This window comes from Scophthalmus maximus, chromosome 2, assembly GCF_022379125.1.
Source record: "Scophthalmus maximus strain ysfricsl-2021 chromosome 2, ASM2237912v1, whole genome shotgun sequence".
Lineage (NCBI taxonomy): Eukaryota > Metazoa > Chordata > Actinopteri > Pleuronectiformes > Scophthalmidae > Scophthalmus > Scophthalmus maximus.
In genome coordinates, this window is record NC_061516.1 from 24,564,749 (window position 1) to 24,577,500 (window position 12,752).

General features: G+C 42.1%; 1 protein-coding gene across 1 annotated transcript in view; it reads left to right on the top strand.

Moving 5' to 3' along the window:
• Positions 1-6,704: 6,704 nt before the first annotated feature.
• Positions 6,705-12,752, top strand: part of LOC118300499 (smoothelin-like protein 2) — an 11,351-nt gene continuing 5,303 nt past the window's right edge. The window contains exons 1-2 of the mRNA XM_035624942.2: positions 6,705-7,754; positions 12,028-12,232. Coding sequence (XP_035480835.2) covers positions 7,233-7,754; positions 12,028-12,232 — 727 coding nt within the window. The 5' untranslated portion in view covers positions 6,705-7,232. The remainder of the gene's footprint in view (positions 7,755-12,027; positions 12,233-12,752) is intronic.

Genomic DNA, 12,752 nt, shown 5'->3' on the forward strand with positions numbered 1-12,752 from the left:
AGTCAGGATTATCTGCTCGTCCACCCGGCAGTTCACAGGCAGGGGCCCATTGGGATTAGAGCGGCTACTTGGACCTTCCCTATCAAAACTGTGCGCGTCTCTCACTTAGTCCGCCGCCTTCGGATACATATATCAGCCGTTATGACCTCACCCTGTATAAACTGACAGATGGCTTTGTTTTCATGCTTTCGGGGTAGTTATACACTGAACAGACTCGTGGCTGACGAGTCGGGATTATTTACATTTGACAACGTACCACCGGAAATAGTTTGGTACAACAGCGCTCCGCACGGAATTGTGTTCTCGTTTTTATCTTGGGTTGGAAAAGCCTTTGAAATAGCATTTATACCATCATGACACTATTTTTTTATTTTTTTTTTAAAGTTGTAGTTGCCTGTCGTCACAGTTTTGGGCTTTGCAGAAATTGCTCCCTCTTGATTGTCCTAGAATCGCATGTTAGACTTTCAAAGGGTAAATTCAATCTCATACGTTGCCCAGGGCTCTTTACTTTGACGGGTCCATTTCACAGTTAATGGAAACTGTCAAAATTGACAGAGATAAATAAATGAAGTTCAGTGAGCTGGAGCATTAAAAATAAAAAAAACAGTCGAGGCTTGGTTTTGAAATCATGAAATGAATCTAGAAAATATACCATTCCACTATTTTACACTAACATCCAAATTATTATTTTTTTTCAAACAAACCTTCAAGCTAACTTAGTTACTTGTAAAGGCACATACCAAAACTTAATTCTCCAATCAACTAATGTTATTTATTGGCCATTAACATTTTTTATTTAAAAAAAAAACAAAAAAAAAACATGAATTCATCCGACCTGTCACAAGTTTGCTCCACTGACCTGACAACAATGTTAAGATTCCTGCAAAGACTCAACAACTGCGTTTGCCGTAGGAGCCACGTGAAATCATGCCGCGTCTGCTCCTGAAGCGGAAAAATCCCTCGGAAAGAAATATGAAAGCTTCGCGGCAAACACAGAGTGTACACACATATCTTGACAGGTCACTCGATAGATTCTTAATATAGAAAAGTCTTAAAACTCAACCTCTGTGCTCAGGGTGTGATGAAGTCGTTGACATATTTGTGTGTGTGTATAGAGGTTTGTTGTAAAGAAACTGTGAGACTGACTCTGAAGATGATCACCTCTAGAATGATAAGCTGATTCTTTTTCTATATATATATATATATATGTGTGTGTGTGTATGTGTGTTTTAAAGTTTTTTTGTTTGTTTTTTTCCTTTACAGATTTTTTTCTTTTATTTATTCTTTCTGACATGGCTTGTGTTACTTTACCTCCCGGGGGGTTTGGTAAACCAAAGACGGTCAGGCACTTTAGTCAATCATAGCAACTGTAGGGATAATGAAGAGAGCTCCTTTTGGTTTTCAGTATTTTAGACATGCCGTAGTTGATTTTCATCTTCTTAGCGTGAGTGACCCGCTTCCCACTTCAAAAACACGACTGCCCTCCTGTCACACATTCTTGTGTTTTTGGATCCCAGAGAGGGGGACCAACGCGGTGGCTTTGGGATTGATGTTTTCCTCTCGAGGATGTGGTGGAGCAAACACTCACCTAGCAGGTGTTGAGTCCGCTGACGTGCAACCTTTACATTGAACTACTCTGTGAAATTTTAATGATTTTAGCACATTGGTTGTGAAATGACATAGTGAACATGCTGATTAAGTTGTCAGACATTAAATGCACAACACTTTATTTTATGCAACTTGTGGTCTCAATCAACATGATGAACGAAGAGGGAGTTTTTGGCGACGTTGAGAGGTGGCGTGGGAATCGTGGTCGTCTTCACCCGCCATTGCCGTCATTGCTTCTCCCAGTTAGGATTCCCTCTGTGTAAAAATCCTTCATTAGGTTTTTTCACTGAGAGCCGAGTAATCCATAGATGTGTCCTCCTCTCCGAAACAAATGAACCCGGTGATTGAAACCAGTCAAAAAAAAACCTGAATAAAGAAGTGTCACGTTTAAAAAAAATTAAGAAAAAAAGAATCATTTATTTATGTGTTTTTCTCTGACTCTTTCAGCCTGTTTCTGATATCAAAAATCATCATCCAGTTAAAATATATAGTTAAAAATAACCAAAATCTAAAAAAAAAAAGTTAAAAAAAGAGGGGAAAAAGTTAAATAATATACCTTTGAAAAACTGGACAAAAAATGATGACAGCTTCTGGTACAAAGCTGACGCATGTGCAAAGGGGATATGAATTTACTGCTTTCTTTAGGTTTGGAAAAATTGTTGGAAACACGTGGGATAATATATGTACACAAAGTGAACAAAAATACAAAACTAAGTTTTTAGAAATTTTAATGTGAAAACTTTATATTAACTTTATTGCTGGGGGAAAAAGATATGATCCCTATTCCTTGGCTTTGTATGAAAGGATATTTTTAATTTTGTGCCACCTGTCCAATGAGAACATGGACGCCACAATTGACCCTTGTACTACACTGGCTCACTTGCGCCATGCTAACGCGAGTTAGCACATGCCTACACTATGCTAAGCAATAATTGGCTTCTTGATAACATTCATTTGAGCGAGAGTTCACTCCATGCTAATACTTTAGCTCATAGTACCATTTACTCGACATGTACTAGATGCTAATACTTTATTTTTCAAGTTATAGCGCCACGCTAACACTTAATATATATTGAGTGGTTGAAGCTAGCACCCCATCACAAACCATGTGAAGTGATAGTTGGCCCCATGCTAACACTTTAGCATAGGCCCACAATATGTTGGGCAGCAGACGGTTGCTTGCTAACATTAATTTGAGCGAGAGTTCACTCCATGCTAATACTTTAGCTCATAGTACCATTTACTTGACATGTACTAGATGCTAATACTTTATTTTTCAAGTTATAGCGCCACGCTAAAACTTAATATATATTGAGTGGTTGAAGCTAGCACCCCATCACAAACCATGTGAAGTGATAGTTGGCCTCATGCTAACACTTTAGCATAGGCCCACAATATGTTGGGCAGCAGACGGTTGCTTGCTAACATTAGTTTGAGCGAGAGCTCACTCCATGCTAATACTTTAGCTCATAGTACCATTTACTTGATATATACAAGATGCTAATACTTTATTTTTCAAGTTATAGCACCATTCTAACACTTGATGTATGTTGAATGGTAGCTGACTCAAAGCTACCACGTTATCACACACTATGCTAAGTGCTAATTACCCCCCTGCTAATACTTTGGCATAGGCTAACACTACACTGAGGCTAATATGAAAATTACTTGGGGGGGCGAGCTAGTGTTAGCATGCTAAATTTACCAATTGATTGCGTCTTTAATCAGTATTTTGAAAAATAATAATAATAAAACTGCTGCTGAAATCTGAGCTAACATGGATATTTTTTTAAGGCTTTGAAACAACCTCTAAAGAAATGATTGAAGATGAACAAACTTTGCTATGAGGAGAAACATAGATTTTTATTGTATTAATTATTATTAGTAGACACTGTTGAAATGTAAAACTCAAAACATTATATTTCTAACAAATGTTTTTCACATTAGACTTCATCTCCTCTGAGGGTAAATGGTTTACTGTATATCTCCAAGAGGTGCTGTAAATAGCACAATTATCAATAACCAGTGAAACAGCAATGGCTAATTTTGGTGTCTATTTTCCCATCATTTAAATGGCATGTTGAAAAGAGCACCTGTGTTCATTTATCATTTTGCACCCCCAAAAAATAATAATTACAAACCAATATGCAGAACAGTCTGATGCTAAGGAATATTTCGGACTTGTTTGGAGGTTTAATGATGATTATGATGATGACAGCGTGTGGGGTCTTCTCTGCCACCATGACACTTTTTTTTGTATAGTTTTGCTGCTTTGTATTGTCACATATCCATGCAGGGACTGGTCCTTTTTCTGGGCCATGAACATAGAACAGATGAAGAAAAAAATTGTGGTCTGACAATGCCACGTTCATGTCATGTTGGAAGGAAATACGAGCTGCTGCAATATATTAGCATGGTAATTGGGCCCCGGTAACCAAAGTGGGGTCAAAATTGTGATTTACGCTGATTTCAAACACGTAGCAACGACATTCTGTCGGCAGGTTTCTTCCGATATGACGTGAATGCGGCACTAGAGAGATGAAATGCACAAAAAAAATGACATGATTAAACTGCTGCCGGGACTGATTTTGATCTGTGGACAGGGAACCAATCTTTGGTCTCCAGTGCCTTGCGATGAATCTATTGGTGATGGCCACAAATCTCGGTGTGAACGAGCTGAGCTGGCAGGCGGTGTTTACAGGTCGTGGCCGTATCCATCGTGTTCATCGTCATCGCCACGGCGTCGAGGGGCACTGACACACTTCTCAAGTCACTTTGGTGTTCGCAGCAATTAAATCATATTGAGCTGGTTGGAAACTATTTGTAAAACGTGCTTGTTTTGCATTTGCTGCTGGAGAAATGAGAATAAAACATGTGCTTTACATTTCTGTTGAAATTCAAGCCGTTGTATGAATATATTGTGGGATTTCACACGTTGTAGCATTCAATCTATATTTTCAAATCGTCCAGCAGAATCCCATGATGTCGTTTTTCTACATGGACATGAATCGTTTGAGGAGGAAACCCTTTAAAGAATAGACATGCTGTAGTCTGGAATACGTTTGCTGTGTCTTTTTTTCGTTTGTGTTTTCATCGGTTCGGTGGATGTGTATACTTTTGAAGATTTGTATTTGAACCTTGACCTGCTGTTCGCGTCAGTCATCTTTTTTTGCAACGGGTGTGTAAACGAGTTGAAGGCAGCACCTTCACAAATCTTTCAACACTTCCTGCCCCACGTTATTTCTGATAGCATTCAAATTTTTTCATACCTGATGCATCTGTCCATTATTAATTTTTTTTTTTTAAATGGGGGGGGGGGGTGGGGTTGTGACCTTTTTTTGAGGAACTCTGCGATGTGAAAAGAGACTGAACTGGTTTGGGGGTTTTGTTTTAGTTTACTTAAAACTATTGATGTGAGAGGAGTTATGTACTGTAGCTGCAACTTGTAAATTCAGAGCACCCCTTTAAAAATTCAATAAAAGTTTATTTGATAGACCGTTTTGAACAAGCCTCTGCTTTATTTCCCTTTTGTACTCGGAACCACATCAGCCTGAAAGACTGATTTGCCACAGTTAGTCATTGCGGATTTCTGTCCTCTCAGGTGAGTGACACATCTGTCGCGAGGTGCAGTTGTGGCCGCCACGTTCAGTTAAAGTGGCTTTTTGCAGAGGTTCTTATCCATCGCTACATGGCCAACGTCAATGTGAACAGGACGTTTATTTCGCCAACTGCTGCCGTCTCCAGCAGTGGAAGTTGTGTTGCTTCTATTTATAACCCTTCTTTGCCACGACTGAAGATTTCCAATAGTGGCCCCAACTGCACGCTTAGATGTATTTTTAAGACACAAAGACCCGAGAGATAATCTACACTTTCTTCTTTTTTTGTTCTTCGTTCAGTTGTAATGTGAAGTCATGGCCACCGAGAGGCACTGGTGGCCATGGTGTGGAGGGAACATGATCTTTACGTTCATTGAGCACACGCTTTCTCATCATCCGGCAGAAACATTTCATGTGTTCGTCTGCGACTCTTTCCAACAACAAAAAAGAAGCTGAGATTGCAAGTGCGAAAATGATTATGATGCTAATAAACCAGACTGTGTCACAATATTGCCTGAATAGTAACTTGGACAACACACAGTGTAGTTTTAACAGATTTGTAAATATTTTATAAAGTGTCTTTTAATGTATTTTTCAACAACTAAGACAAATATATAATAGTAATAATTCAATGAAGATAAGGCACATTATTATACATGTCTACATCTGCTCACAGCTACATTATAGTACATTATAAACTACTCATTACATGTTAATATAGTACTTAAAAATGCAACATGATACTTTATTACATACTTTATACTGCATCACATTGCATAGTTTTACATTGACCACATCAGGGAAGTTATTCCAAACTGTTAAGATTTTGGGGAATTTTTTTTTTTTTTATGTATTTTGGTGAAATGTTCAGATACAAACTGAAGAAAATATTAGGCAGGAAACAATTTTTGTAGAAAAATATCCTTCAAATAAATAAAAGGGAATTCAAAAGGTATACCATAAGTAAAGAAATGCACTAAAAATACAATTAAAAGTGGAATTTGTTTTGATGAAAATTAGTTAACAATTCCCTCAATATTGATAGAGATAGATCTCAGTAGAGATGTTACCACACACCTAACATGTTTATCGGATTTCTGTAAATGTGATGGTCTTTGTTGTTGTATTCTGTTGGTATGAACTTAATTGTGGAATTTCCTCCTCAAAATTGTCAATTTGCTCTTATTTAAAATCTCTTTAAGCTAGAAAAACATGGACTTTTTTTAGACTGGGGTGAATTTCAAATGCCTCCTGCGCCTGTTGAAGTAAGAAATCGCTCCTGTTGCTCTGGTTACTCTTTGTTACTGTTATGAAATTAGTCCATCGGCAGCAAAGAGACAAAAATACTCGACTAATCCAGGCTCCTCCTCCTCCCCATTTGACTTTTTCACGCCCCTGTTATGTCCCAAAATACAGCGGAAAGAACCTGTTGCTCCCGATCCGCAGGAGACGCAAATAGCCTGTAAGCAACACGCTGAGCAGGGGCAACAGGGGTGAGTGTCTAGGAAACGCGTAGTAGATACACCACCACTGAGGACGTCCGCCACTTCGGCTGGATCCTTTTGGAAGGGTCGGTTTGATCATCCCTCGCCGCTCCCGCACACTCCGAGAACCCGATCTGCCCCCGTGCAGTGCGTCATCTCGTTTTTCCCAGGATGACACTGTGCATGGGTTCTCTGTGGCTTATAAATAACGGCCGCTCTTGCTTTGACCAGATGAGAGGAGAGCGAAAGGGAATACGCACGATGAGAGAGGTCCTCCATGGAGCCTGATGGGACTTTGATGCGCTGCTGCCGAGGAATTCCAGCCGTCCTTTAAAAAACTAGTTGCATCCTCAACTTTGCTGGAAAGCTGGAATGGACCCCCGGAGGAATCGCTGAAGCATTTTCGCAGGAAGGAAGAGACGAGAGTAGAAGAAAGACTAGGCAAGTAGGAAGGTTTGCTTTCTGAGCTCCACACCGACCCACCGACCCGTAACTCGTTTGACTTGAACCTTTGGGGCGTTGAGGGGTCGCTGAGAAAAAAGCCATGGATTCAGGTACAGAGGGTGTTCAGGATGCGACGGTAAGCGGGGCCCTTGTTCACTTCGAGGCCACCTTGCAGGCCGCCGTGAGGGAGGTGCACGTGGACGTGAGTGCTTTCAAGCAGCGCATAGAGCGGAGGGTCGAGGAGCTGTGCATCTCCAACGGACCCTTGGCCGAGGCGGTGACCCGGCTGGAGGAGGAGAACCTGCAGCTCAGGGCGAAGCTGGAGGCCCTCGGCCGTCTGGTGGAGGGTCTCGCCGGTGCGAAGGTCCAGAGGAGCGCCGCCGAAGTGAAGGGGGAGAACGGGCGGGGAGGTCTGGAGAATGGACACGCACAGGCACCACCCAAGAGCCAGGACGACGCGACGAGGCGCTCGCTCAACCCTGGAAGATCGGACGACAGCCTCTCCAGTCAGTCCACGTGCTCGGAGCCCTCTGGGTCGGGCGGAGGATCGAGCCACGCCGCTGCTCCCAGAAACCCCCCGGGTCCTCCTCCGTGGAGGGCAAAGAGGCACGCCGACGTCAACGTGAGTAATCTTTGTCTTTTCCCACAGGTGGCACAATGTCCACGGAATGAGGAAATGCCACAACCCGCAACCTCTGGAGTGCAGCGACCGTTTGTCATACCAGTGCTGAAACTCAAGAGCGAACGGGCGAACAAGATGTGGCCTTCATGGTCAACGAAGAATCATCAGTTCACCTCCAACTCCCGCTTGCAGACCATTGGTCACTAAAGGTTTCAGGTACAGAATCAAATGACCTTCAGTCACGTCACAATTTAAAACATTAGATTCCATTGGATTTTTTTTCCACCCACGTTACGTCAACACAGTGACCTCACTGACACGTGACCTCACTGACGTCTTCTTCGGCTCGGCCAAGGTGCAACCACCCCCACGTCTCTCTACCGCGCCAAGGAACCTGCGACGCGACTTCCGCGGGCCGCACTCTTGCACGCGCTGCAACAGACACATCCTTCTAGCTAGCCAAATGTAACTTTTACCACCTGAATACAGTAGGTCAGTTAGCAAGCAAGTTACTACGAGAACACGCACACAGAATCATAAATGAATCGGGGTCATAGCTGCGGGGGGCCCCACAGAGACTGCTTATGTATAGGCCCCAGAATTTGCTGCTACACCCCTGGTTACTTTATATGTGTATGTGTCTGAGCTGCTATTTTCTACGCATGTAAAAAAAAAAAAAAAAAATCCTTGGAAAGGATCAGACATGCGTAGGAACCCGAAGCCGACCTGGTCTATAAAAACTCCCTCTGTGCCAGAAGGTCGACATGAATCCGGATTTGATTTTGTGGCGGGTTGTTGGGGGCCCCGGCGAGAATCTGAGGACTCTGTAGTATGTTTGTCTTATATATATATATTTAACCTCTGACGTCACACGATTATCCGGGGAGCCCTTGTATAAGCTCGGCCTTTCAGGCTCTGCGTCACCTGCTGTTGGTGTTATTGGATAGTGTCATATAATTTTTTTTTTTTTGATTGGAGACCAATTATCAATAACTTCTACCTCGAAAGTAACCCCACTACAGCTTCATATCCTGGCATTAATGAATTGTAAAACTACTCCGCCACCACCATGAAAACTTATTTACACATTTAACAACCCTACCACCAGCTCATGGAAGCCTTCCGCTGCTCATGATCCACTTTCGTAGGTCCTCCAAAGGGCACATGTATTTTGGGGGTCCGTGATTCGGGGGACTGAGGACGTCAGCTTTTCTTCCTCTTCTCAAAAACACACCGTTTGCATGAACGGACACGAGGACAGAAGTCTAACTTATCAATTCACGATCAATACCTGCTTGCAAATTGAGTCCTTAAACGTTGGCTGAACCAAAGAGCATCTCGCTCTTTTATCTGGTATGGATTTCTTGGGGCCGATATCAGGGAGTAAAATCGTCCGATATATATATATATATATATATATATATATGTGTGTTAAAAAATTTGGCAATGATCCCTATGTTGTCGTTATCAAACCCACATGTCAAAGAAATCTATTTGAGGTTTCGTACTTTACAGTTTAGCCATAAATTTTATTTCAAATAACTATGAATAAAAAGAAAACACAAACAAAACCAAATATATAGAACGAGAGAAATGTAGAAAATAAACCTTGATTTTTTTTTTAAGGTAAAATATTTGATTTGATTTGATCTTTATTTATCTCGAACCGATCACAATATGTCATATATGTAGATATATATATATATATATATATATATATATAAATGAATCCCTGTCCGCCGCTCGCTCAGGAATCTCACATCCTTGCCGATGAAATCTCCTGATGGAAAGTTACATTTGCATCGACGTCCCACGCCCCCGAGAGTGACGACCAGCTGTCCTGTCGAAACACACTCTCCTGCCAACCGACGTGCCTGTCTGCTGAAGTCACCCCGGGTCTTTTCCCACCCGTCAGTCCCCTCGCTCTGACGTGTTCCACACTTCAACCCCCCCTCGGTTCACAAGTTAATACTGATACTGATGTGCTCCGTCGTTTTTTCAAATTTGACCTCATCCTTCCTCAGTATTTTAAAAAATCTGGACATGGTGCTGCACGGTGGTGTAGTGGTTTAGCACTTTCGCCTCACAGCAAGAAGGTTCTTGAGTCCCGGTTCAAACCAACCGGGGCCTTTCTGTGTGGAGTTTGCATGTTCTCCCCGTGTGTGCGTGGGTTCTCTCCGGGTTCTCCGGCTTCCTCCCACAGTCCAGAGACATGCAGAATGGGGTCAGGTTCATTGGAGACTCTAAATTGACCGTAGGTGTGAATGGTTGTCCGTCTCTCGCCCAATGTCAGCTGGGATTGGCTCCCCCCCCCCCGCGACCCTTAAATGGATAAAGCGGTAGACGATGGATGGATGGTCATCGAGCGATAGTCTAAATCGGAAGGATCCAGCTGCATCCAACAAATAAAAAAAAAAACTTTCAACAATGTGAACACAAACAAGTCGTGTATAATATTCCAGTTCTTTTTGATATGTGCAAGAGGAAAGATTTTCCAAAACATGTGAGCCGTTCTTTTTCTTGTTTCATGTTTCCACCAAGCTGAAGCCACATGCCTCGATAAAGTCCTTCTCCAATAAACCATACGAAGTCGATTATGTTCATAACAGACATAACGCTGCATTAGCATTCGTTCGGAGTTGGTGTTCAGCCCAGTCTTCTTACACAAGTCCACACGATCCAATGTTAATATCAAATATTGCTTCGTGCAGCTATGAAGAGAAGCACCAAGTGCGTCCGCTGGGTTTAGAATGTGAGTAATGGGATTTTTTAAATCTGAAGAATGCCGGTGTCTGCGTGTTTGTCAGTATCCATCCCCTCGTCTGTTTGCATGATTCCAGGGAGCCAGAGTGACAGGGGGGGTAAACCCAGCCAGGGGTTGAAGGGACTAACGGGGTCAGACTGCCATATCCTACAGCAGCTCCCGTGGAGCCCGCACATCACTGCGGTGCTTATCTCCCCGCTGGTGACCAGTTGACGGACTAGGCTGCCAGCCCCCTGCGGGTCTCTGGAAAGCAAAAAGGCCTGAGGTGGGGGTGCGAGACAGGGCGCAGGCCAAAGCCCCCTGGCTGATATACTGCTCGGGCCAACTCCCCGAGTTCCAAAGCGTCCATTTGGGGCTATATCGGGATGTAAGAGGAGCGGAGCGGAAACTCTCGCAAAGGGGCTGATTGCAAAATCTAAAATAGCCTCTGAGTGGGAACACGGGTTTGTTGGCCACAGCTGCCGGTGCAGGAGGAGCTGTCAGCTGTTAACAGCTGAGCAACACACACACACACACACACACCTATACGGACAGATTTACCATGGATGAAAGACAAACAGTCAGAGACGTGTGTTGACCCTGCACAACTCTTCATTCGGTTCTTTTAGAGTTTCACTATTCTCTTTGAAATCAATACACCAGGTTATAGGGGAATTGCTAACCTACCTGCTTCCACTTGATATTGGCCAACAGAAAGTGGAAGCGGGTGGAAAACAGCTCAGTAGTTTTTGCATAATTCTGCGAACAAATTACCTGGCAAACAAACAAATAATCCAACAAACCAACCAACAAACCAACCAACAAACCAACAAATAAACAAATAAACCAGCAAACACACAAACAAACAAATAAACCAACAAACAAACAAATAAACCAACAAAAAATAAAATGACAAACAAACAAATAACCAACAAAAGAAACAAACCAACAATCAAACTAACTAACAAACAAATAAACACATAAACAAACAAATAAACCAACAAACAAATAAAACGACAAACAAACAAATAAACCAACAAAAGAAACAAACCAACAATCAAACTAACTAACAAACAAACAAACACATAAACCAACAAACAAATAAAACAACAAACAAACAAATATACCAACAAAAGAAAGCAACACACAAATAACAAACCAACAATCAAACTAAGTAACCAACAAACAGACACAGGTGAAAACAAAACCTCCTTAGACGAGGAAACTGCTTCTTGCTTTAATAATATTTATTTTATTTATTTATTTCATATAAAATTACAAATTTCCCCATTCTGGGACGAATAAAGAAAATCTAATCTCATCTTAATAATGTCATTGCTCTCATTGACTTGTAACTTATGTTACGCTGAAGTGGACGGACACATGATAACAACAGGTGGATATTGTTGTTTCCTTATCACATACGCTCTTTCGGTCAGTTGGTCGAGTTCCCAGTCTTATTCCTGAATGGACCCTGTCGGCCGAAATCGTACATTATTATGTTTTGATCTTCTTGTCTTGTCTGAGTAGGGCACTGACGCAAAAGGAGAGAAAGTCGTCGCCGCCGCCGCCGCCGCACAAGAGAACGGCCAGCGAGGTACGTTGAGTTGGTCTGTGGACTCTGATGCTGCAGCTGTTCCTCAGTCCCACCGACCTCTGACCTCCGTCACCAAACCAAACCCTGAGCCTCCTGCCGCTGATGCTCCTCAGTCAGTGGAGACACACAAAGTGCCTGGTCAGTCACATTCAGTGGACTTTACACAACACAAGATATTTGTTAGGGTGGATTTATATTGTACTAATAGTAATATCAATTAAATTCATAAATGTATCTTAGCACTCCTCACACCTGCCTACACATGCAAATCATATGTACTGCAGGTTCTTTCCTTCTGTTGCAATATAATCCTTTTTATTAATTCTGCTGAGCAGAGATATGAAATAAGTCCATATTTCCACGGATAAACAAACACATTGGTCGATAAACTCTTTGCCCTCCTGGGGTCAAACACTTGATCACAACCGATGCACCTGAAGAATTCCTCTACACGAACACAGCGACATCCAGTGTACATGGAGGAAATTACATTGTTGTTTCAGCAACATATTTGATATATGAAAATAACATCCACAGTATCAAAAATCCAAAGTTTAAAAACAAGGGCAAATCCAAATCAAATTCGAAAAGTTGTTGAATGTCATCAGCCATGGAAATCATGATTTAGATTCACCGTCAGCAGTGGTTGGCCCCTGTC